The 25,944-nt window shown below is 35.5% G+C and overlaps 4 protein-coding genes across 5 annotated transcripts; all 4 read right to left on the bottom strand.

The window, feature by feature from the left end:
• Positions 1 to 472: 472 nt before the first annotated feature.
• On the bottom strand, positions 473 to 7,801 carry LOC115998237 (membralin-like protein At1g60995). 2 transcript variants are annotated; one of them, XM_031237738.1, is made up of 15 exons: positions 7,593 to 7,801; positions 7,327 to 7,492; positions 7,056 to 7,118; positions 6,519 to 6,947; positions 5,205 to 5,286; positions 5,038 to 5,099; positions 4,822 to 4,916; positions 4,117 to 4,196; positions 3,579 to 3,662; positions 2,690 to 2,806; positions 2,270 to 2,355; positions 2,057 to 2,163; positions 1,456 to 1,547; positions 1,291 to 1,367; positions 473 to 1,202 (listed from the first exon to the last, which is right to left on the bottom strand). In XM_031237738.1, exons 2-15 carry the CDS (start codon positions 7,477 to 7,479, stop codon positions 720 to 722), a joined length of 2,010 nt encoding a protein of 669 aa, XP_031093598.1. In that variant the 5' UTR covers positions 7,480 to 7,492; positions 7,593 to 7,801; the 3' UTR covers positions 473 to 719. The 2 variants fall into 2 exon arrangements, with proteins under 2 accessions (XP_031093598.1, XP_031093597.1); XM_031237737.1 differs by having other exon boundaries at positions 7,327 to 7,800.
• A 1,714-nt stretch (positions 7,802 to 9,515) lies between these two features.
• On the bottom strand, positions 9,516 to 13,185 carry LOC115999624 (extradiol ring-cleavage dioxygenase). Its single transcript, XM_031239464.1, has 4 exons — positions 13,180 to 13,185; positions 11,462 to 11,785; positions 10,654 to 11,018; positions 9,516 to 9,974 (listed from the first exon to the last, which is right to left on the bottom strand). The coding sequence occupies exons 1-4, from the start codon at positions 13,183 to 13,185 to the stop codon at positions 9,785 to 9,787; spliced, it is 885 nt and encodes a 294-aa protein (XP_031095324.1). The 3' UTR covers positions 9,516 to 9,784.
• A 102-nt stretch (positions 13,186 to 13,287) lies between these two features.
• LOC116000483 (CCR4-NOT transcription complex subunit 11-like) lies at positions 13,288 to 18,392 on the bottom strand. The gene is made up of 12 exons (XM_031240572.1): positions 18,105 to 18,392; positions 17,542 to 17,649; positions 16,879 to 16,956; positions 16,569 to 16,622; positions 16,273 to 16,418; positions 15,863 to 16,013; positions 15,597 to 15,734; positions 14,936 to 15,007; positions 14,778 to 14,851; positions 14,473 to 14,614; positions 14,024 to 14,102; positions 13,288 to 13,583 (listed from the first exon to the last, which is right to left on the bottom strand). Exons 1-12 carry the CDS (start codon positions 18,258 to 18,260, stop codon positions 13,447 to 13,449), a joined length of 1,335 nt encoding a protein of 444 aa, XP_031096432.1. The 5' UTR covers positions 18,261 to 18,392; the 3' UTR covers positions 13,288 to 13,446.
• Positions 18,393 to 20,180: 1,788 nt separating this feature from the next.
• LOC115999999 (T-complex protein 1 subunit gamma) lies at positions 20,181 to 25,407 on the bottom strand. The gene is made up of 13 exons (XM_031239987.1): positions 25,214 to 25,407; positions 25,051 to 25,112; positions 24,357 to 24,429; positions 24,132 to 24,199; positions 23,937 to 24,006; positions 23,443 to 23,511; positions 23,290 to 23,361; positions 23,024 to 23,097; positions 21,547 to 22,209; positions 21,300 to 21,425; positions 21,014 to 21,118; positions 20,862 to 20,936; positions 20,181 to 20,667 (listed from the first exon to the last, which is right to left on the bottom strand). Exons 1-13 carry the CDS (start codon positions 25,236 to 25,238, stop codon positions 20,476 to 20,478), a joined length of 1,674 nt encoding a protein of 557 aa, XP_031095847.1. The 5' UTR covers positions 25,239 to 25,407; the 3' UTR covers positions 20,181 to 20,475.
• Between the last annotated feature and the right edge of the window lie 537 nt (positions 25,408 to 25,944).

The following is a 25,944-nucleotide window of genomic DNA, read 5'->3' as shown; positions in this document are numbered from 1 at the left end:
TATCTATATGTATATAAATGTTGAAATGAAAGAAGTCAAGTAACTTCAAACCAAAGAATAAATACAAACATGCACCGTGCTCTACCTAATTTTCATTAATTGTCAACTTTAGTGCATTTAAAATTGCTTAATAGTACATACAAATGTTGAAACTCAATAAAAAAGAAAGATGCATCATTAATTGATCAAACAATTATCAATACATCGTAAAACATTTCCAAATCTACTAAGCACTGCCTAATTGTCGTGCATTTAAAAATGCTTTTACAGTGCATTGATACTAGCTTGACCATGCATCTGCACGTTTTCACGGGAAGGCTTGTAAGCACTAGTGTATATATGTGTATATATATATGTATGTGTATATATATATATATATATATATATATACACACACACACACATATATATATATATATATATATATATATATACACACACACACACACACACATTTGACTTGAAAATAATATACCCACTACGACAAAATCACTATGAATTATAATATCATCACTGACTCACTGTACATGGATATTACAATTGAACATGGTTTCCTAATTCAATAATTCTTAGCTAGAGCTTTAAACATTGTGCCTGTCTTTTGCTAGAAAATGCAATCCTGCCATTTTTCGACTCTTTCTTGCATTCTGCCGGTAATTAATGTCAGCTTTTAAGTACCTTTTTTTTTTGTATTAAAGTACAAAGTTGGCAATTGGCATCTATTCAGCAGTCTGTGATGCCCGATTTTCTTGTCTGGGGTTACCAGCATATACTTGACCATGGTCTCTGAAAATGGAAAGGAAAGAGTTGAGACTTTCGGAAGTAGCACCCCCCAAAATCCACAACAGTAAGGAGCTAAATGGATTCATGGCTCCTGGGTTGGCTCCTCCGTTCTCAGGTGGGCGGGTATCAGGCTGTTCTCCAATTTGAAGGGGATTTCCTAATCTAGCTGGGTTTCCATTTGCTGCTACTACTTCACCTCCTGAAAATTCTGTGCTGCCATCTCTTTGCACTGCTGCTTCAATTCCTGCTCTAGGCCCAGCTCCAGGAGGCAAATCTGCATTCACTGGACTGGGATTCCTTGTATTTAACCTTGTGATATGTAGGGTTGATGCAAGAAAAGTCTGTGATGTGATGTGAAAGTCCGGTTGCTGTTGAAAATGTGAACGTCGGTTTTGCATATACCTCTGTAGTGCTGGAACCTGAGTGGAAGTCACTATCAATGACCAATTGTTTACAACTCTGGTAACATAAAACATTCAAACTTCAAAGTCATGAACAGGATCTCACCTCAAAACGGTTCCAGAAGTAAATAATTAGGTGTTCCACAAATGCAACAGTTGCAGAGAGTGCTAGATAAGAAAACCCTGGTAAAAAGTGAACTACACAATAAGAGAGCAGGTAGAATTTGGATTTTAAAGAATTCAATAATGTCTAAAGTTCATTCCACCTTACCGTAACTATAGGAAAAGAAGTAGATGTGGAAAACCAGAAAGTAGAGCAAAAAGAAGCGGGGAAAGTATTTCATTGATATTGGTGTACGTACACTGCAAGAAATTAACAAGAATGATTACATTAGAGAGAGGGTGGGAAATAAGCACATCAGAATAGTTGCTTGCTAGGAAGTGTCACTTTTATTTATTTTTAAAAAAAATCTATTTGGAACTGAAGTGTAACTAAAGAAGGTATTTGAAGTAATTGCTGTTTAATTGAAGATCCTGGCACAGCAACTACAGTAGAAAATGAAATGCTGAAGAGAGCAGACAAGTAGGTATGTTTCAAGAATTTGATTAGCTTTGGAAAAAAAAAAAAAAAACTGATAAAATGATGGTTTTTGTTGTCTTCTCTAAAATTCCCTTTTATCAGCATCATCTAGACTTCAACAATTGTTACAATCAATTTTCTCCTAAACTTATTTGATTCCATAACTTTTACCACCCCCAACCCAAGTGTCCATATTATTACAGTGTGATTCACACACCTATGAAGATGCATATGATGCATGCGCATACACATACATATAGAGATATTTAGAGAGAGGGAGGGAGAGAGAAACCTGATTAGTGTAAATAGTTCACAAAGCCAAACAAGAATCAAGACCATGAAAGCCAATAATTGATCATCATAAAACTCAAACAGGAAAAATAGGATACCAATCATTATCTGCAATTCAGAAATGAACTTTTCAGGAAAGTATCATAATCAATTGTAAATTGTGCACATGTCAAGAAATAATTAATCAATTAAGAAAACAACATGAGCTGCTTACCGGTACAAAAACAAGGGATTCAATTACATGCACAAAGATTAATTGAAAAGTTGGAAGTCTATGCCGAGCATGATGTTGGAGCTGAACTGAAACAATGTTTGCCAAGGAGAAAATGAATAAGAAAGGAGAGGCATGGAATGTGGTGGCTCAAAACAGACAGACAAGATATATCCTCTCCCGCAGCCAATACAACAAAATACATTAAGAATCATCTTAATAGGCAATGAAACTGTTCATTTAGGCATGAGATTAAAAGAATCAACAACATGACTGCTAAATAAGTAAAAGCCTCCTCTAACAGTAGTATAACATAGTGCTTATAAATAAAAAAAAAAATAAAAATGTAGACTGGCATTGCATGTAATTTTGGATGTACATTGTTAGGATAAAAGGGGCCTAACAAATAGATATGGACCAAACCTGTAAACTTCAGCATGCGAGTTTGGGTCTCTCTTAGTGTAAATGAAACTGACATTGTGGTTGTGAAGAAAACAAAAAGTGACATCATTAGTACACCACACTTTGTCACAAGGTAATCTGCAAGAACAGAAAGCAAAATGCAGTATCATATTTATGCTCATATGACTTATCAAACTGAAAAGAAAAGTTGTGTACTCCACTTATTACTGCCCAAAGTAAGATAAGTATGCAACAAAAGCATTCTTAATGTCTAAAAGAAACAGGAATTTCACAGTATGCATATTTAGCTAATTACCACCAATAGTGAAACATCTGATTAAACATAATAATCTTCACCAAATTTCATCATCATTTTCTTCTTTGGACTACATTTCAATAGTCTAATATGATTGGTTTTAATTGCAGTTGCTCTTTAGAAACCATGAGAAAAATAAGCCTTTCATTGGAGAAGCACACTGTTTTTTAGTTAAATGTTTTCCTAGGCCTGAATTTGAGCATTGTTCTCTGTTATTTCTTTTACACTAGATGCACAAAACTCTTTCCTTCCACCACCAGCACATATATGATCTTCAACTTTGCATAAACACTATGTTGATATACTAAAGTCTGGCAGTATTGAACTGAACTGCGCAAAGGCATGCATAAGCATGAAAGTATTGGACTTTGGTTACTACAGACATGAGCTTTGGGCTTTGGTGCGGGGAGGGGGGTCCTTACAACTGCATAAACTCATATCCACAGTCCGCACAGAAATTGCGAAAAGTAGTAGAGTTCAGCAAGTGAGATAAACCATTGACTAATTTTTTACAGCAACAGTAAAAAATGGCTGTAAGATGTGCATGTGATTCTCATAGACGGAAAAGAAATGCATGGTTCAACAATCACAGACCTCCAAACCTTGCAGAACTTTCAGGTTGCTCATGTGCAAAAGTAAGATTATGGAACTCCTTTGTTTGGTGATTATAAAGATAGCCTGCATGCAAGTTCCAAATAACCATCATAATCATGGAAAAAACAATATGAATCATATGCAACATATACCATATATTCTTCATAATAATTACTTTTTTAAAAAATCAAATTCAAAATGAGCATGAGAGATGACTCATTTTAATAGGAACACTAACTCCCAAGCAAAATCATAAAACCAAATAAGTAATGGCTAGTAATGCATGTCAGAAATGGTGAAGGCCTGAGGCAAAACTACAGAAAGGGGCCCATAAAAAAGTGTTGAAGAAGTGCACTACAGAAATAAAAATAAAATGTGCATTAAGAATGATGCATGTCAACCTGTTGTGCATGTAATGTTCTACGGTACAACGAAAGAAGAGAACACAAGGTCTGAAGAGGAAAGCACAAAAAAACTGCGCCATATTTTGTCCCATATGCAATAACTGTAATATGAGATATAGAGAACTACTTAATACCTTGACCCGGAGAACTCAACAAACTATTAATCAGAATAGTATCATATCCAACAAGCCTGTTGATAAGAAGTTGCTGCCACCTGAAAGAATTAAGTCCATTTAAAAAGGTTGTGTCATTATAGTATAAAATTGCTAATTCTCCACTATAAATCTTTAGAATCAAGAGTCTCATATCTTTTTGTCCAATCAAATTATTGTCAAGGTCCTTAAGAAGGGAGAATTGTAAGAACAATAAGATCTATTGGCCAATGGTAATTTTCTAAACAGAGGGTGCCACACATCAAGGTGAAATCTGCTATTGAGAAGTCAAATATAAAAATGAGGTCTACAGTAGAAGGTGATCTTAGTCAAACTCAAATATGTTACCCGAACTTTTAATTTTAACCTGGCATATTCGCGGCATCAACAAACTCATATCCAAGATGGGTCCTTTAAAACACACCACAAACTTGGTGCAAGTTGGGCATATCCGTGCAGTACAAAAACCTGTATCTGGCATGGATACCTTAGTGTGTGTAAGACTGAACTAAGTGCCCATTCCTTCTACTCTGATAAACTATAAATCATTTAGCTATTTATAAAAGAATACCATTAAGATCCTTTTTTTATTTTTATTTTGGTGCTGCTTTGTATGTTCAGTCTCCTCTACTCTTATATTATTTTCTCTCCTCTCAGAGAGTTTGGAGCAGACATGAAAATAATAACCTGTTTCCAAAGCATGGATGCTCAGCTGAGATGCTTATGTTGATTGCACGAATGTTGTGTTGTAACCTGGCTTCTTCTGGAAGCAAGAAATAACCCTAAGGAGAAATATCACATATGAATAAACTTTAACAATGACAAAATGGAGTGCAACATTAATTCAATAAATATTAAAGAGAGAATGGAAGGATAATCTGAAAAACAGATTAGGAGTATTACCTTCTCCATTGTGTATACGTAAGTTGGTTCATACGTGTTGCTTCTCCTCTCAAGCCATTGTACTGTAATATCCATATAGCAAAATTAAGCATTTCCATATTTCATGTACATGCACCTGTAAAATTTGTTCATGTGACAAACTATAACAATGCCAATAAAAATATTACCACCATAGGAGTTAAGCCTGTGCAAATGCAGCGTTTTAAGCAGCTCTGGAATATCAATTTTCAAATGTATACCAGCAATATCCTGCACATCAAGAGTTTGTTATGTGCTCACGTCACGGGCAGGAAAACACAAAAGAAAAGAACAAAGAATAGTAAATCAAAAAGGAAAAAAAAATGTTGGGTTTGCTTGCAACACAAAACTCCCTTGTCCCTTAGTTTAGGGTTAAATTTCCACTTGTCTATTATTATAGGGTTGATTACAAGGATTCGTAAACTAAGAATGCTTAATTATTTGGTAGTTTCCAAATAACGAAACTGCCTAACTAATTCAAAGACTAAGAGCAATAAACTAAATAATTATCTAGTAGTTTCTAAATGAGAATACAAAGTAATAAGCTAAATAACTACACTATGTAATGTAATTATAATAAAATAAGACTTCTCCAATCATAGCAACTCCCTAAATAACCATGTACCCCATAATGTATCAGAGTTCAACACTGTTCAATAAAAGCAGTTCAGCAAGATACCAACACAAGGCAATGAAAGCAGGAAAGCTTCATCAAATGAATCAATGTAAATTAAATCAACCAAGAGCAAACTTTGAGAGTTGGGTTTCACTTCATTACCATTTAGCTTATCAATTTAACATCACCAGGACTTAACTCTAATGCCAATTTAGAAAACACAAATTCACAAAATGCCATTTAGAAAACATTTTAAACTACACTCTGAAAAATTAAAGTTGAAAAATAAACCAGACAATAAAATATGTGCAGCTTAAGCATTAGGATTAGTTCATGATTCAAGATGTTGAATTTATATGTTTTATGAAAGGTCCACATTTTCATGCAAACAGTTAAGTGGGTGTGGATGTGCAAAAGTGTGCATCCATGGCACTTTTCCTGTAAGTGAACTTTGAAGACCTGCAGAATAGTGGTGTTTTCAGTTGAGTCAAATGTGAATATAAAATTTCAAATGCATTATTACACGACCTATAGGCTTTTGGAAAAAAAAAATAAATAAATAAAGCATGATCTGTTGGCCATTAATATTGAATGTGATTTTCCATGCTTGGTTCTTCACAACAATTGCAGAATAAGAAAATAAAAACATTCAAGGTGAGTATGGTAAGAAGTATAAGCACATCACAATAAGTTTGAAAAGTAACTCTTCTTTCGAAACTATACAGTTAGCATTGCCCTCTTAAGAGCTTTCCTTTTGGAGATTAATATGAAGAAATGCACTTTCTTTAGTAATTACAACTACTTAATTAGTTAAGCACAAATTTATCTCAATCCTTAAACTACTTACCCATAATCCTCCAACAACACGCTTTGTAAATCTCCAAAGGACAGACAAACGCCCATGCCACTTTCGGCCGAGCTGAAGTATAGCTGCTTTGAGCGATTCCTTTGGTGAGATAAGAAGCCGGCTAAGTGACCCATCTTTATTAATTTTAAGAGCAGTATCATCACCTGCTGACTTAATGCTATCACTGCCGGTAGAAATTTCAGGTTGAGATTCCAGAAATTCACTATCTGCCTTCCAAAATTTTGGAGGAGATTTACCCGTCCAAGCTCCAGCAACAAGCCAGTTCAACCATAACTTTGCTGTCAGAATAACTGATCCATCTTCTACAACATGTATGACTTTCAGAATCTCAATATTACTTTCCCCACCAGAGACATCAACTTCATTATACTCGGTCTCATTCTGGAACCACAAGCCAGCACTGGTAATCTGTAGCATGAAGTAGCATCTTGTAAGTGGTACCTTAAAATCATATCAATTTAACCAACATATTACTTCAACCAGCATACTGCATAAACTCAATAGAGTAGCAAAAACCTTGATTTGAATAAGTTGCACATCTGAGATGTCCACTTTTGACAACTCGCTCGAACAGCCAGGCTACAAATCAGCAAAATTAACAAAGTCACAACTCCAGAACCAACTGAAATCATCAAGCCAATTCTCGTAATGACAATACCATAATGAATTCAATAATAATAGTAATAACAACGTAGATCATTCCCAAAAACCCTAATTGCTTCATATATATAACTGAAATTCAATTCTATACGGTAATTAGAAATCAAAACAAGGGAGAAAATTAGACCTGCTGAACATAGTTGGCGTGCATAACAACGAGAATACAGAAGAGAGTGACGGCGACGAAGAGCAAGAAATACTCGAGTGTAGCTCGAATCCTCGGACTCAGCATCTGAGAGAACCGTTCCTGTACGCGTATAAACGTCTGTTCCGGATCCATCGATTATCTACGCCTATATACACACACATATACATGCATACATACACATGTAAAGGCTTTGTATGTATCTACGAGTATCAAAACAATCGTATACGCTCAAAGTCAATGCCTACAAATTTATGATGCAAACAACACCGTGTAATTAATCTCTGTATCTTCAGAGGAATCTCAATAGAATCATAGGCTCGCCAATTTTGCTGATCGGCCAAGTTTTAGGTTTAGTTTTGTGCTGAAATCGAAGCTGAGAGTTTCTTCCCCGAAGATGCTTGCACTTGGGGAGCATCGTCAAAGTTCAAAGATGGAAGCCCAGTGTAGGATGGCGTTCGCGCTAATGGGTCCCGCTGTGCCAATGGATTTCTTCCAAGCAATTTTCAACATACCCCTCAGATTTAATAAATTATCCCTTAGATGCCCTTTATTTTTAGTTTTGGCCTCATTTGGCCTTTCCTCTTTTTTCTTTTTTTTTTTTCTTCTTTTTTTATTCGAAAATTTGAAAATATTAATATGCAAAGAGATAAAGATAACATCACAAATAAAATAAGGTAAGATATACCCCAAGTCTCCCTACCTAAAAATTCATAGTGTTTACTAACAAATAATAAGTTATATGCTGTATAATTTATTGATCTCTTAACATGTCAATCAAACAAAAATAACGAATGTAAATTAAAATAGTCATACGGCATATGTCTTTTATTTAGGTTTTACTTCATTTACCACTTGTAGCTTTTCATTATGGTATTGATTTAATAATTTTGGCTAAAAAATTATATATAAATGGTATAATTGAAACAATTCAATTAATTGCTTAAGCTAAATTTTATAACTTTCTTGTTCCAAAAGGTTGAATCTCCAACATCTAGTCTCCCATCTCAACCCAACAGAGCATTTGGATAAGTGAAAAGGTAACAGTCAAACGATTAGAGTTTTGCTTTTGTATAAAATAAAATCAAATTGGGACGCCAAGAAAAAGTAAAATCAATACCCAAACATTGAGACGCCAAATAGGCAAGTGAAAAGGTAATAGTCAAGCGATTAGGGTTTTATATTGTATAAAATAAAATCAAATACCCAAACAGACAAGTGAAAAGGTAACAATCAAGCGATTAGAGTTTTGCTTTTGATTTGAAAAATTAAAAGATAAAGGAAAGAGTTAGTAAAAAAGAAGAGTTGAAAACCTCTAAAGTCGATTTGGATTTGGGTCTCCGGTTGTTGATGGCGTTCGATGAACAACGACTTAGACATATTAGCAATTACGATGATGGCGTCTCAATGTTAATTGTCGACTACTAACATGCCATGGCGAGCGGAGTTGCTTTATCGATTATGACTGGCGATATAATCGTTGTGAGTTGTGTAGCAATCTACAAAATTGGTAAAGGATGAGTTTTTAAAGGAGGGTTGCTTGTTTGAGCTATTTTGGTTGTTTGCTATTCGTCTTTTCTTATACTCGATTATGGGGTTGCTTTGTTCAAAACGACGTCGTTTTGAGCAAAACAACTTAATTAAATAAATTAAAAAATAAGTGGTCAAATATGTGATTTGTCCAATTAGTTGCTCGAGTGCCCGACTAGCTAAGAGTTAATGCCCTAGCCGGCGCATGCAACAATGGCACGTACACTACACGTGACGCTCGGCTGGGTGTGGGTGCTGGATGTGTAGTTAACGTGCAGAACTGCGCCTCTTTTCTCCACTTTACGCGGCGCTTGGTTGGGTTCTGTATGTGCAGTTAACGTGCAGAACTGCACCTCTCTTCTCCACTTTCTCTCTCATGCGGAACTCACCAAACTCTTGCAAGGCAATCTTGACCTTCTCTCTCTTTTACATAGCAAAAAAGGCAAAAAACCATTGAAACTTCCCCTATTGTGATTACTCTTAGATAATACTCTTTCAGCAATGGAGATGGAGACCTATCACATCAAGTTCACTTGTCATCTTACTTCGAACTTACCAATCACTTTATTCTCATTCAATCAATATATTTTCGTATCACAAGTATGAAATATTATAATTGATCAAGGATTGGAAAGACAAAATTATATATAAAAAATTATATTAAAAATAATAATGCACTGAGAATATTAGATTTACAATATCGTGACCAAAGACAAGATACTCTAGTCATCACCTTCACATGGTTTCTTATTTAAACTCATCACCAACTCCTATCATGTGGGGTAAAGAAACTAGTACAATATTTAAATTCATCATCCACTCTTATCCTATTGAGTAAATAAGTTGGTAAAATATTCATAACAATACAACAACCAATGGCTATTATGCACAAGCATTGATCTCTGAAGCGCTATTCTGTGAACTTGAAGGAAGTATAGGAGAGCGAGCCGCCATTGCCCCAGCTGTTGTGAATAAGCTCCGCTCTGGGGTTTCCACTTGCGGCACCAATTGCAACATGTAATGGATAGAAGTGTTCTGGCCATGGGTGATTAACTTTTGCATGTGGTGCCTTTACTTCATACTGGTTAATGTCTTCATACCTACACAATGAAATCACAGCCATGTCAAGAAAAGCAAGAAAGAGTTTACAACACCAGAGGCAGAAGAGGGTCTTCGGAATATGACATTGTCTGGTGGAGAATGTTGATACATACATTCCAAATTACCAAAATCTTGACAGAGCATGTAACAAATGAGAGATATAGGTCAAGAGATGTTAACTACAAAGAAATCAACATATCCAAACAAGGGATTTGATGATGATAGGTAAATATAAATATACTAGATAAATAACTTGCCCACAAAGGCAAAATCTCTGGCCAAACAGGATAGTGGAGGGCTAATGGGGGGAGCAGTGCTCCTAGATAGATAGCTAGTAGGATGATTGAATGCCCCCTACCCTAGCACACTTTCCTGATATCGATTGGCTAAATGTACAATCAGACAAACATGTTTGGACATATTCAATCCATGGTCAACTAGTGCATAGTGGTAAAGGAGATAGGGCGACAACCAGCATTTTGGTCATTTGTCACATTTGACAAGAAACGAGTTTGACTAACAAGTCTACTTGATCATGGAAGCCAGTCATGGGTAAATTAAGACTACTTTCTCCGTTTTCAAAAGAAAAAAAAGACTACTTTCTCCAGATGCAAATTATAAAAGAAAAACAATACGCTTCTGCATACTATTGTGAGGGACTAGATCCAAATGGCATACCTTCCATTGAGAGTAGTATCCTTGAGCCAATCATCAAACTCTTTAGCCCAAGAAGCAGGAGGGCCTTCACGGGCAGCCCTCAAGTTATGAGTGGCAGATCCAGAACCAAATATGAGAACACCTTCTTTCTTAAGAGGAGCCAAGGCTTTACCCAAATTGTAATGATACGTTCCGTCCATTTGTGTCTGGACAGAAAGCTGGCAAACCGGGATGTCAGCCTCTGGATACATGAGCATAAGAGGAACCCACGCACCATGGTCCAAACCACGTTTGGTGTCTACATCAACTTTCTTGACCCCGGAGGACTCGAGCAATTCGATTGCCCTTTTTGCCAAATCTGGAGCTCCAGGCGCGGGGTACTTGAGCTGGCATTATAAACAGAGGTATAATAAGCCTAGATGATAAGCTCACTCAAATTAATGTTCCAAATAGGAATTTGACCTCTGATGAGTAATGAATTTCATCACCAAGAGGAGTTGACTCACAACAGATAATCAGATTCATGAATTAAACGGTCAAATCAAATGAGAAAAAGCTAACATCAGCATTTAACCAAACAATTTCGAGAAATGAGGAAAGATCAACGCAAGGAAGACTCATGAGTCATGATTCAACTTCCTAGTCAAATCAAATATCTCCTGGTCTGCACAGAAGATCCAGTTTCTAAGCTTCACTAATTAGAGGCCTTTATTATCAAATCAAATGATTTAAACTGTAAAATCGAAGCGATCATCCGCAGATCATGATATTAACAAGTCCGAACAACCAAAATACATAGAATATAGGCACGCCGAAAGGGAAGGCTGACCTGATACATTTGCTTGGGGAAACCGTAGAAGTCATGGATGGTGTCGTTGCGGCCACGGATGACGTTGATGGTGGGGACGGAGGTCTCCCAGTGGGCGGAGATGACGAGAATGGAGGTAGGCTTCTGCGGGAAGACTTTCTCTCGGAAGGCTTTGAGGAAATGGCGGGCCGGCAACGAATCATCGATGGAGAGAGTGGGCGCGCCATGAGATATGAAGAACGTCTCGTTCAAAGCCAAAACACCAGCCATTCTGCAATTCAATTCACTTTTTTGTTTTGTTTTGTTTTTTTTTTCTATTGCCCCAATGACCGAAAAGTAGACCTCCTTTTATAAGCCTACCTTGCTTACCGCCCTGCCCTATATTTCCTTAATTCCTACCTCCGCGATAAAGACGCGTGTATTTTTGGTAGTTCAAGATTCCAATTAGGATGCGTTTAGAAAGTTCGAAAATCACTTCTAAATAATATTTTTGAGAAAATGATTCATATCTTAAAAAATATTTTATTTTCTAGTGTTTAGTTTTTTTTTTTTTTTTTTAGAAAATTGGTCTTAATGTGTTTGGTTTATTTTCTAAAAAATGAACAAAATTGTATCAAATCTTAACAATTTTGCCGTCCATAAAAAAACAAACATTTTGTTTATCTTTTAAAAAAGTAAAATCAATGTTATTTATTGAAAAATATTGCTTTCATAATTTAAAAAAAAAAGTTTCAGTTTGGTTTTCCGCTACTGGTTTCTAGCTGAATGAAAACCTCGTTGGTTTTCAAATCTCTGGTTTCCAACTATGGTTTTTGGCAAGAGAGACGTGAAAGAAAGTCGATGGAGAAGGCCTCTTGTTGTTGCAAGAAAAAAAGAAGAAAATTTTGGAAGAAGAAAATGAAGAAGTTTGAGAGAAAGAAGAAAATAAAGAAGAGATTTGGGAGAAGAAAATGAAGAAAACGAGAGAAAGAAAAAAATGAAGAGGAAACACTGGAAGTTCAGAAAATGATTTTCAGAAATTATTTTTCGTGTTTCCAAACACAATCTTAGTTACTAAGTATTTTGTTTTTAAATTTTAATTATTATTAAATCATTTTCACTCAAGATTTACTACCATTACTTGATTTTATTTAGTTTTAGTTGGGATCCATACGTCACATCACTCAATTTTCACATTAGAAACGTTTGAATTTTTTTAATATCATTCGGCGTAGGGGGTCAACGGTGATGCATCTGTGCCGTCACCCATTAGCTCACTTCCTACAAAATCAAGCCATTGCCGACGGCTGGTTGCCCACAGCTTTGCATAATTGTATTTGACCAAAAAGAATTTGGTTCAAAAATAGAATCTCAAATCGGAATTGAAATAAGTTCTAATAAAAGTAAATTTTATTTAATAGCAAATAAAACCGAAATTTACTCTACTTTTCCTTGTAAAAGCAACTAAGCATGCATGAGACTATGACTCTATGAGGGAGTGTTGATAACATTGGCTTTTATAGGCGAATTGTTGGTATTTGGTAATTTATTTTCCTGCAACTATGAATTTGGTTCAACTATGACGTAGTCTACTACGTCAGATACAACAATGCATGCATCCATTCATAAAATACGAGAGACAACTCCAACCAAGTTGATCGGACTGTTCACTTAATGACCACAAAATTACAAATTCGACTCCCAAGAGTAGCACCTTACGAGTCATCTTGATTTAAACTGATAAACTATAGACAACTTACACTCATTTACCTCCTTATAATCCTTTGCCAATTAAGATCACAAGACCCTAGATTTCCCTCGTCAACTAAAAAAATGTGAACCTGTTTCTAAAGACTTGAAGGGGGAGATGGTAAAAATTGAGTGCTTCTAGATATACACTTATCATCCAGATATAACAAGATACATGTTGGTCAGAACAGGAATGGGTACATATGCTACAAAGAGAAGTATATAGAAGGTGATGAAATGACGGAAAGACAGATGCAGCTATTCTAAGGTTCCTACTTCTAAGATTTTAAGCAGTCTACATAATCCGGCTGCTTTCCTTCTTCTAAATTTTTAAGCAGTCTAAATAACCCAGCTGCTTCCCTAATCCTTGAGAACTCGATACAAAACGCTTGGACTTCAATAAAGAGATCTTTAACTGCAAAATGAATCAAAATGTAACTTGCGCAAAAGCAAAGCGGCAATGTGTTATTAGTTTTGTATAAATTTTTGCATTTTTATAATCTCAACCTTATTCTTCAATACCATTGAAGAAGATCTAGAAATATGACCTTTAGGTCAGATGTTGGTTTATTTATCTTGCCAAGGTGCCATTGCCTCTCACAATAAACAAAGTAACAAACTCATCGATATCCCAATACAATTTAAAAAAAAAAAAAAAAACCTTTTCTCAGTAATTTTGCATTTTATTAATGTTGGCATATTAATGGGTGCCACCAAGCTAACACCTCTCAAAGACTTTTGTTCTTTATATTGGGATAGGTAAAACCATAAAAAACCCCTGGTACTACTTTAAAATAATGAAGCAGCATGAACTGATCCACAAAAATAACAGTTCCAATTAGAATATGTACTTACCGTCGATAATTTTATTCCGGATCAAGCTCTGCAGGAAGACACAGACAAGCCTTACAAGTCTGTTCTGCATATACCTATCCTGGAATTTGGAAAAGAAAAAGAAAGTGAATATGTAAAAAGAATAGACTATTAACAGCAATCATGCTCAGAATATCACTTTAATAAAATAGTTGGTAGTCAAATATAAATAAAACTCAGTTCTATTCATCCACTTCCAAGAAGGTTCTTGGTGTATTAGCATGAAGCAGAGTAAGAACTAAGAAGAGGCTCAGAGAGCACTAATAATGGTGTAGTGTTAGGTAAAAAGTGTTTAATGGTTATTGGGATTATAGATTAAACAATCTAATTTTTACATGCTCAGTGAAATCTATAGATTAAGCATCCCAGAATACTTTAAGCTTATATAACAGAAACTAAACTAAGGTAAGAAGCAGAGGGAATAAAGCAACCTTGATATTCTCACAGGAAGATATACAGTTGGTGATATACATATGTATGAATTCAGTTGGCAAATCAACTGCTTGGGTGAGCCTGTTAACTACTTCCATAGAATGAAGACTCATTTCCATATTAACAAGAACTGTAAAGTATCTGCAACCACAATTACCACATAGATAATTCATTAACATCAGAAATTCATCAAATTGAGTACCAGAACCACTAGTTAGAATTTCGTAATATATAATCAATTGAATTTAGGAAGCACTAAAACAAGCGGAATATTAATCAATAGATAGGGAAAACAAAGACATACTCGGCAATCTCAGGTGAATTCACTAACTTCACAAGAACTTCTACTGCAATAACAGGATTGTTCTCAACGAGCTCCTGAAATCAGAATATAACTTTAAACACTCAAAGAAACACCTATCACTGTTACTCATACCCAACTTTAGTTTCTATGGTACTCACTGGAAGCTTTCTTGGTGTCAAACCACAATGGTATACAAGCTTTGGGTCATTTGCCAACTCCAGTAGAACTTTCTGGAAAAGAGGTTAAGAAAACACATCAGAAATGCTAAAGCAGTGAAACAAAGAACTAAAATAAGTAGGAGGAATTGAAGAAAAACCACGTTGGTTTAAAAACAATCAGTGATAAGTAAATACGGAGTAGAAAAATGTGATGAAAATTAATCTTTAAAGCGAACTAGAGATGGCAAATTAGCAATGCAGCCTGACAGATTTTAAACTACACTAAACTTGTGTATTGCCCACACTATCAATCGATCAGTCTATTACCACACTATTCTAAACCATGGGTTATTTAGATACACCCCCTTTGTTCCATTCTAAAACAGACAAACATTCTAGAAATATGTTTTGACAGCACCAACACGAAGGCAATTAAATTTTCCAGACTCCTGAATATATAAAGATGTTGCATGGCTATATAGAAATAATTTTTTGTCTGGCTATGGAAAATTGCACACTGTTATTCACATTTAGATCTCAGACACCAAAAAAAAAAAAGAATATTTATCTTGGTTTTGTGAATCATTTCATTCCAATTGCAGAAATTCTTAGCAGGATATGATACAGGTTAAGGAGGATTCAACAGTAAATGGCACAACACCTCTTGTTGGGTAGGAGCAAGTGGTCCCCTCAAAGCTTTTGCAATCAAATCTCTCACTGCTGCCCCTCTGCTAGTATCAGCACACATTCCATGATCCCACAAAAGCTCATAATTGTAATCAGGGTTTAGCCACACTAGCTACAACATATAGGTGGCGTATATTTAGTTGTATGACAGTATGACTCATTGACTTGTATCTAGTGAAATTGGAAAATTGATCAAACTTCTTTTAGAGAAATTTAATAGAGTATTAAATATGTGCTTACTTCACCATCCAATACTGGAAGCCTCGGAGGGCGAGGCCTTATCCACTGAGGCCCTAATCCTTCCAGTGACAGATTTGACAAGAGTCCAGTTATAGTCTCATTGATATCCCCAGATCCAATCTTTGGTTTAGATCCTGGTTGTAAATCAAACCTGAAATTCCACAATGCTATGCTAGATGAAAAAAAAATGACCAAAAAATGTTGTTTCTCAATTCAGCTATCACAAGGCAGAAGAAAGGGCAAAAAAAAAAAAAAAAAACAGAGGGGAAAAAGGGGGGGGGGGGGGGTTGGTTGGTTCGTAGGGACACTATTTGGCAATTACAGTCACTTCTTCCTGAATTGACCTTTTTGTCAAACAGTAACTGACCACCTAACTGGATGGAAAAATAAATAAATAAAGAGCCTCATACTCTGGTGAACTGCTATCACAACCATGCGGCAAATCAGGATCTGGAATGGTATTTTTCACCAAGTTGCTCTTGAACAAGCAGCTAAATGGTTCTGGCAAAGCTTTACCTACATACTGTTCTTTCAACTGTCCGCGCTGTGGGAAAGTCTAGCCATTTAACAATGAAAGAGACAAGCTCGGTAAGTGATAACACTTCATAGATTTTTTTCAAAAATAAAAAATAAAAAAATGCAGTGCTAAAGCAACCCACTGATACTTTGAATATCAACACTAGATACTTGGAAATTTGTTACTCACATGTCGTGAAGGTTCAAAACTTTTCATGTAATCTGTAGCAGACTGTCTCAAAACCTGCAGGTATGAGAAATTGCTCAATTAAAATGGGTGAATGTGAACAAACAATTGTATACAAATAGCTTTTGGAGAATCCCTTTTGGTAAAGTTTGACAGTGAAAAAAGTAGTAAAGTTGTTAGCTACTCCATACTCCACTAATCTGAAGTTATATATCCATTACACTAAACAGACTATTTGTTTCTCTGTTAACAGGTCAAGAACTCAAGTTCGTTACAGTGGAAGAAGTTATGCAAGGGAATGAGCAAGTACAACCTCTTTACTATTGGCAGAGTTTAGCAACTGAAGTATAAATGCCCTTTCACATTTGTCAGCTTCTTCTTCAGATGCTGCCTGCAAGTGAAAAGAACACATGAACACCCCTTTCACTATTCCTTCCCCACCCCACCTCCCCCAATAAATAAGAGCACATGGGCAGACTTTCACATAGTAAGTAAAAATAGCCACCACAGAACGAACATAGGAATGTGATGTAAAGAGATACGCATCTAAAGTCACTTCAGTTCACTTTTTGCCTTTCTTATGCCATCTTGTCACAATTTACAGATAAACATGTGGCTCTTTTCTCATTCTACCAAGATAAAACATTCTGAATTGGACCAAATCCTATCAATTTCTTCTCAGTAAAATGAACCACCGTTTAGAAATGGCATATAAAAGGACCCTAGAGTTTTGGAATTGGAGGACCAGAGTTTGCTGATTGACACTATATATTAATGAGATTGAAAGAAAACAGAAAATCTGTTAAAATCTTTACCCATGTGTATAGCAACAATCAAGCATGGACAGAAATTTTTCCATATTTTAATATTGTTAAGGATCATTATCTGGCTACTAATGCTCTTCTGTAATGGGAGTAGCATGTGTCATTAAATATACTTAGTAGGCAAAATAATTGCAATCGAATGGAACACTTACATTTACAAGCAAAGAAATGAAGGGATTTGAAGAAGGCTCCTGGGAAGAATACACTCGATAAAGAATTGCAAAAGCAACCAATCGCTGAGAAAGTTTAAGAAATTTCCCCTGCAAAGAAAAATTTGAACAATCCAGTATAGATGCATTAAGTTGCAAAGCTTAGCTTCTCAACACCACACAAAAACTAAAGACATGAAAAGTTCTGAATTATTCCTCCTCTACCTCTAACTTGAAAAGATAACTTTTGAAAAATCCAGTATAGATGCATTAAGTTGCAAAGCTTATCTTCTCAACACCATACAAAAACTGAAAACATGAAAAGTTCTGGAGTGTTCCTCCTCTACCTTTAACTTGAAAAGTTATCTCAAAAAGTTTAGTGGGTTAAGTCGACTTCAATTTCAATTTAATTACAAAAATTTGAAAAGAGCAACCAGCAGCGAGCGAGCTTTGAATGAAAAAAACAATTCGCACAGAAACCCTAGCTTAAATTGGGAATCGTTCAAGGCGCGTTTATAAAAGACACATAAACCTATGCACATGGTTGTTGGAGATTAGGTATTGACCTCAAGAATCAAGGCGAGGGAGACGCAGGCATTGAAATGAGAAGAAGGAGGGAATTTTGATTTGAAATCGGCGACGATCTCTTCCAACGGCCGTTGTTGATCTTCTCCGGCATTGAGAAGCGCCAACAGCTTACCGGATTCTTCTTTTCCGAGCATTTTCACTCCAGGAGTACGACGACTCAAAGTCTCGCGCTCTCAAGTCTCAACAAATGATTGTCTTCTACCGTTATTTTTCTCAAGTCAGCGAAATCCCAGGGCCGGATACCGCCTACCGGTGGATCGGAGGACGTTTATTATGCTTGCGGGTGTAGCGCACTTATTTGTTCACTCTCCCTAAATCGTTACGTCGCCGTTTTAATAAAAAAAAAATGACCAAAATGCAAAAATATTTGTGCTACTTGCCTACCTAAGTACTCCGTATAATATTGTTAACAATTTAAAAAGAGAATAAGAGTGAAATAAGCCACTAAACACGATAATGTCATTCGATTAAGTTTGCATGGACTTATTTGTCTGAATTTAGAGCAAATTGTCATTTTGGTCCACTGACTATAGGGTCCTCTTAATTCCAGTTCATGACTTTCAAAAGTGTTAATTGCATATCCTGACTATTTAATTTTTATCAATTTTGGTCACTCCGGCCAAATTGACGGCCAAATTTCACCGAAAAATTTTAAAAGTTAAAATAATGAGGGTATTTAAGTCATTTCACTTCTATTTCTTATTCTCCAGCGAGCTCACACTTTTCCGGCGACGGCACGCTTCATCCTTCACGTTATAAAGCTTTGAATTCAAGATTTTTTGAACTTGCCATGTGAAGTATTGTTGTTTGTTTTCTAGATCTATCATCTATGTGTGTATTACTCCGTCAAATGAAGTCTTGCTTCCTAACTGGCGCCACCACCGCTCGCGGCTATGGAAGCTTCTAGATGCCATAGAAAATATCACGAGTATGGATTCAACATTTTTTGGTTCTATAAGCTGCAGCAGTGAAGTCGAAGAAGTAGGTGAAGCAAAGCACTTGACTTTTCCGATTCTAAGTATCAGCTTCTAATTTTTCGGCGACTTCCTGCGCTCTGTAGAGATGGAGTGGTGGTGCCAGTGAGGATGCGAGACTCCATTTGCCGAAGAAGAAGAAGAAGAAAAGGTGAAGGATGGGGTGAAGGATGAAGCGTGCCGTCGCCGGAAAAGTGTGAGCTCGCCGGAGAATAAGAAATAGAAGTGAAATGACTTAAATACCCTCATTATTTTAACTTTTAAAATTTTCCGGCAAAATTTGACCGGAGTGACCAAAATTGATAAAAATTAAATAGTCAGGATATGCAATTAACACTTTTAAAAGTCATGGACTGGAATTAAGAGGACCCCTATAGTCAGTGGACCAAAATGACAATTTGCTCTATTATTTATTAGTTACTCGAATATTAGTTTTTAAAAAATATTTTATTTCCCTCATAAATTTCCTCTCTATTATTTTATTTCTTTATGTGATTTTCATTCATTGGTTGCACATGAATTGATAACCCACCACTAATTAAAAATACTCCGTAGTATTTAGTTATCAATTATATGTTACCATGTCATAAGAGATAAATTGAAAGAGAAAAATATGAGAAACATCTAGCATTACTCTTATTTAATGCAATTAGGTCACTGAATTGGATAAATTATATGCATTATTGCATATCGATGGCCTATTTGACCTTTATTCCAAAAGAATAAGAGTAATGCTAGATGCTCCTCATATTTTCCCTATCCAGTCTCTCACTTATGACATGGTAACATATAGTTTAATAACTAAATATCATTTATAATTAGTGATGGCTTATCAACTCATGAACAACTAATAAATTTATTAGAAGTCACATCAAGTGGTAAAATAATAAAGAGGAAATTTAAATAAAGCATTTTCTAAAAAATAATATTCGAGTAACAAATAAATAATAAAATTCAGACAAATAAGTCCATGCAAACTTATACGAATGATTATCAAATACTACGTAGCAATTTGACGAGGATTGAACTTTTTCATAAGCAAAGTTACTAATCTAAGCATACATCATACATGTCCGGTACTAAATTCGAAAGAACATTGATGATGTTAGAGAGTTATCAATTTTCATTTAAACCAGTCTGAAAAAAAAAAAAAAAAACAATAAAACAGCAACAGCACAGCATACTCGACAGTTGTGCTGACAAGAAAAATTGGCACCATAATACGCACAAAACTTAACGATAATAAGATTGAGTTGGTTTCACTGGAACTCTTGAAGATCACATTAAACTAGTTAGACACAACAAAACTCTCAAAAGATGGCATGTCAAATGTACTTTCAATTGTAAACCGAAACTGGTAGCCAACTAAGAGCTATCATTCAGGAATCAACTGATCATTGTCAGCATCGCCTTCCTCCTCAACTTTAGGCTTTGATGGACCTTGGCTTGCTCCAGGGGCTTGTTTTTTCTTGATTCCACTAACAATGTCATCGATGCGGAGAAGCATGCAAGCACCTTCAATGGCAGTCTTAAAAGCTTGTGCCTTCACGGTGAAGGAGTCCCAAATCTGAATATTATATTGCAATCAATGCGGTTAAGAAAAAAAATTGGGTATAACATAAAAGATTTATGCATATAGGAAATCAAGTTTATAATATTTGGTAAAATTAGACTTAGTAGAACAGAAAGAGTTCAAAAATCTTCACAATTCATATACACAATAATAACAGAATATAACACTAAATAGAGGTAAGGTCATACCTTCTTCTCCTTCATATCAGCAATCTCACCAGTAACACCATCTATCCCAATCCATGCATTCTCACCATTTGCATGCTGTAAAAAAATCAAAAGAGTAATGTACCACATTGAAATAAAAAATTAGACAAGCAAAGTTGTAAAAAAGCATTTACCTTGCCCTGAAGAACAGTCATTGTCCGGATCACATTAACCCCACAGTTTTGGGCCAAAGTTCGTGGTATTGCCTCAAAAGCAATTGCAGCAGCTTCATATGGCCACTATTCAAGTATAAACTAAATAGTTTAGTTAACCTCATCACAAACTTACAATCATCAAAAAGGTGTCACTTATCAAAGATTTGAAGTATTAGATGATGCGATTTCTCTCAATACAACATAACATAGCATAAAGTAAAACATTCCTCCATACAATAGCAGCACAAAGCAAAGCATGTTTTACCTTCTCTATGCCTTCAATAGATGAGCTCTTTTGCTTCAACATAGCAGATACAGCCAACTCACTAGCACCACCACCAGGCAACACCTTTGGATTCTTAATGATGTTTCGTGACACAGACATTGCATCCTGCACAAGAATTCAGATGGAAACTCAAAAATGATTCTTATGCAAAGTAGCAAACCAAAATCAATCCTCAAACAAGTACGAGGATATAAGTATAAGTTCAAACAAATCCTCACGACCTCACCTGTAGATTCCTTTCCACTTCATTAAGTAGATCTTTACTGGCACCTCTTAGAAGCACTGTACAAGCTTTTGGATCTTTGCATTCAACAATAAAAGTAAAGAACTCATCCCCTATTTTCTTCACCTCAAACAGTCCAGCACCAGTACCAACATCAGATTCCTGTAACTCATCTGGTCTATTGACAATAACTGCTCCACACGCCTTAGCAATTCTGTTATTGTCAGTCTTCCTTAACCTTCTTATTGCACTAACACCAGCCTTGCTCAGAAAATGGCATGCCAAATCACTTAGCCCCTTCTCAGTAATAACTACATCTGGTTTGAATTTCAGTATCTGTGCACACATGTTCTCAATGAATTCTTCTTCCATTTTCAATAGAACTCCCCAATCTTCCTCTTTAAGCAACTCAGCATTGGTTTGGTTCTCACCTTTTTTGTACTCCAGGGGACTATCAAGGAGAATGATGCGAGGATTTACAATCTTTCTTCTCATTTTACCAGGAGCGATTACATCTTTGTTAATCATAACTCCTTTAAGCACCTTCGAATCTTCCAACTGCCCACCGGGGACCTTCTCAACCTTAATGTACTTCTTAATATCCACTTCACGTAATCCCTGGCCAATTTCTACACCAACAGTTGCTGTTGCATCAATTGCTAAATCCTACAAGTGATCAAAGACATTTCAAATTGGTAAAACCAAACATAAGAGAACAAATAAAGCAATAGACACTATGCAGGCATGAATGCCAGTAAAACACCATAAAACACTACCAGTCTTCATTGCATAAAATTATTATTGGTGAGATCTAAGTGAATACTTCAGATTAATTACATAATCATTTTAGACACACAGTAGAGATCATGTTTATTCATATGTGGCAAGGGAAAATTTTGATAAACTCCTAGATCCTAGAAACTTAGGTTCCTCATGTCTACCTTTTTCTCTGTACATTATTATAAGATGATATCCAACCACAACCCAAAACATACTTGCCAGAATAACAAACAAGGATAGAGATTTCTTGTAAACACTAACTAATTCCAAGAATGTACTTCTACTGATGAATAGGAAAATGGCATATTGATTAAGTGGAATCAATATGCCATTTTCCTATGTTTACTGGGTACAAAAAAGGAAAGGTTTATATCAATGACACAAGTTTATACTTGGTGTTCATATGAAGCATAAAATCAGGGCTATGAAGCTGAAGTTGGATGTAACGTACTCCTTTATAATGGTAAAGAATTTCCAGTTCCACAACTATATCAACACCTTTTAACCATCTTCTCGTTTTCTTTTTTCAAGTTAGAGAGAGGAGGCTAGTAATGAGCTATAAAAGTACCATTGAATGTAAAGAATTTTAAATTTCACAACTATGCCAACCACTTTAATGTATCTTCTCTTTTTAATTTTTTTTTTTTTTAAGTGTGAAGGAGGAGGCTAATATAATAACACAGTACAAGGGAACACTTACTGCAATCAAATCCCCAAATTGGCTAGTGAATTTGGTGCCAATACAACTCTTCACCAGCCCCAACATTGTAGCACCTAACAAAAAAGCACTTTACGGTTAGACTTACAAATACATAACATTAAATGCTTGTGGAAAAGATCAATATTATCACCAAGTATAAACTTGTGTCATTGATATAAACATTTCCTTTTTTGTACCCAGTAAACAATGACTTAGAGAACATAAAATATCAACCAAAAATAAAAAAGAGGTAAATAGGAACTTACTATCCTTGACATCAATGGTCATTGCAATTTTCTCTAACACCGTAACAGCATCCTCTAGAGCTCTATTATATGCTGCAAATGGAAACACAATCAAAATCAAACTCCAGATGCAACAGGAAATAGATTATAAGCATGATATAAGCACGAAACTACCTTGGCATATTACAGTAGGATGGTAGTTCTTGTCAATGAATGCTTCCGCCACATGAAGCATCTCACCACCTTCAGCAAATTATTAGTTATCACAAAGTTAAAAATCATTAGTTTCTTTACAATGTTTTCATTAGAACTGAATAAATGAGTATAACTTGTTCATGCAGAAGTACATATAAGTGGTATACAAATCCAAAGCAAAAAATCAAAGTATAAAATGAATAATATAATTGAATCATAATTAGACCATGCCAAGAACTACCATTGAAGCCAAAGTTGAAAAACAAAGCATTAAATGAATGACAGAGTAGAATAATACTTGGACCATACTAAGAACTGCCATTGAAGCAATGAAGCCAAAGTCGAAAAACAAAGTATAAAATGAATGACAAAGTAGAATCATACTTGGACAATACCAAGAACTACCATTGAAGCCAAATTTGTAAAACAAAGTATAAAATGAATGACAAAATAGAATCATATTTAGAACATACCAAGAACTATGACTGATGTTGTTCCATCTCCTACTTCTTCATCTTGGGTGCGACTTAGTTCAATCATGGACTGCATAAAAAATGGAAAGTTCAAGAATGACAGAAGCTCCTTTTATGAATAAAGAACCAAGTAGCAAAATTTTGGAAAAGGGCATGACCACTCAGGAAAAATAAGGACATGGAAAGAGATTATACCTTCGCTGCAGGGTGGGCAAGATCTAACTCACGAAGAATTGCATTACCATCGTTAGTTACTACAATTCCTAGTAAAGACATACAGAGGATAAAGAATTAGCAAAGGAGCATAGAAAGCCAAAGAGTTCCAGGTGAACACAATCAAAAATAAACAATAAAAATTGAAGATATTTGCACTCACGTCTAGTAAGCATATTATTACATTTAGGATGAAAGAAAGAGTACCTCCGGCAGCATCAAGCAGCATTTTCAACATGGATCGTGGACCCAAAGTAGTACGTATAATATCAGCAACAGCCTACCAAAAAGAGAATAAGATATAAGCAAGACATGTTTAAGTTATTAGGGCTAGGTCATAGATTCCAAATGCATAATTCTCTAACATTGCCATTTCCTATGCTACAAATGATTAAGAAGGCAACTTGCAAACACTTAAATAGATATAATCTTGCACAACTCCATCCTAAGACTAAAAGTAGAATACTCATATGCAGCTAAGAACACAGAGCTCCTGTTATTTTTTTATAAATTTGACTTGGCATGGTCTCCCATCCCCTTGGATAAATTTCACACAGCACAACGCATGCTTAACATGAGCACATGAATTTTGAAACCACCAATTGCACACAGCACATGGTCCATATGCGAATTTTGGACCCTCAACTGATCTCATCCATAGATCTGTTCCTTTAATGCACTAGATTGGTTCTCATAGACTCATGGGAGGGTGGTTCTCATAGGAACATCACCCCCCCCTCTCTCTCTCACTATATATATCACTCCTTAATGCTGCAGATACACTAGCACCAACTTAGGTAATAAAGTTTTAGTCTCAGCTCTTTCTCAAATGATTGAAATAACAATCTGCTAAGTTAATAATGTTCCTTAAAATGGAAAAGACGTGTAAAACTTTTGTCACCTTAGCTGCTTGAATATTGGCATAGTGCACCTTGCGCCCTTGCTCGCGCTTTAACGAATCCTCTGCACAACAAACAACGAGTTTAAACTAACTAAGTCGAAAGTTCAGACACAAACAGCATCGAAACAAAAATATGAAAGATCAATGCGAACAAAAAACATACTGAGAACGAGAACTGGTGCTTGCATTTCTTTTGATTTGGTCGAGCGAAGAGCCTACAGACGGATGCTCGGCCGATGTGGTTGCAGAAGGAGCGGAGCGGATCGATGGAGCTTGCGAGCTATTTGAAGAAGAAATGAAGAGGAGCTTGATTTGATTTTGCAGCTTTTGATTTGCTCTGCTTCACTGTATTCGGTTTATGTCGAAAACCCTGGAAGGGTTTGGGCTATGCTACTCTAGATGCACTCTCACTGGGCTTTTTTCTCAGCCAATTACAGTTTGCCACGTTTCAGTATAAAATTTAGAGGGCTCTGCTATAAATTTCTTCAAATATTCTACATAACCCCTATAAAAATTTACACTTGCCTCACCTACACTTTTGTGATATTTATTGAAATTTAAACTTGAACTTGAAGGACAATAAAGGAAGTAAATAACGCCCCAAAGGCCAAATATATATCTCCATTAGAATCATACGTCTTACAAGACTACGATTACTAGCAAATATTAATGCAATTTTATTTGATTTATTTTGTAACAGAATCAGCAGTACTCAAAAAAAAAAAAAAAGAGTTTCTTTTTATGCTCATGAAAAGCTAAAAAAGAACTACTTCAACTATGGTAATTTAAATATAAAATTATATATAATTTAATTGTTATATAAAAAATATCCAAAATATTAAATTAAATACAGAATTTGAATTCTATCTATCTAGAATAAAATATATTCATTTA

This window comes from Ipomoea triloba, chromosome 12 (genome assembly GCF_003576645.1).
Source record: "Ipomoea triloba cultivar NCNSP0323 chromosome 12, ASM357664v1".
Classification (NCBI taxonomy): domain Eukaryota; kingdom Viridiplantae; phylum Streptophyta; class Magnoliopsida; order Solanales; family Convolvulaceae; genus Ipomoea; species Ipomoea triloba.
This window is presented reverse-complemented; position numbering and strand designations above follow the sequence as displayed.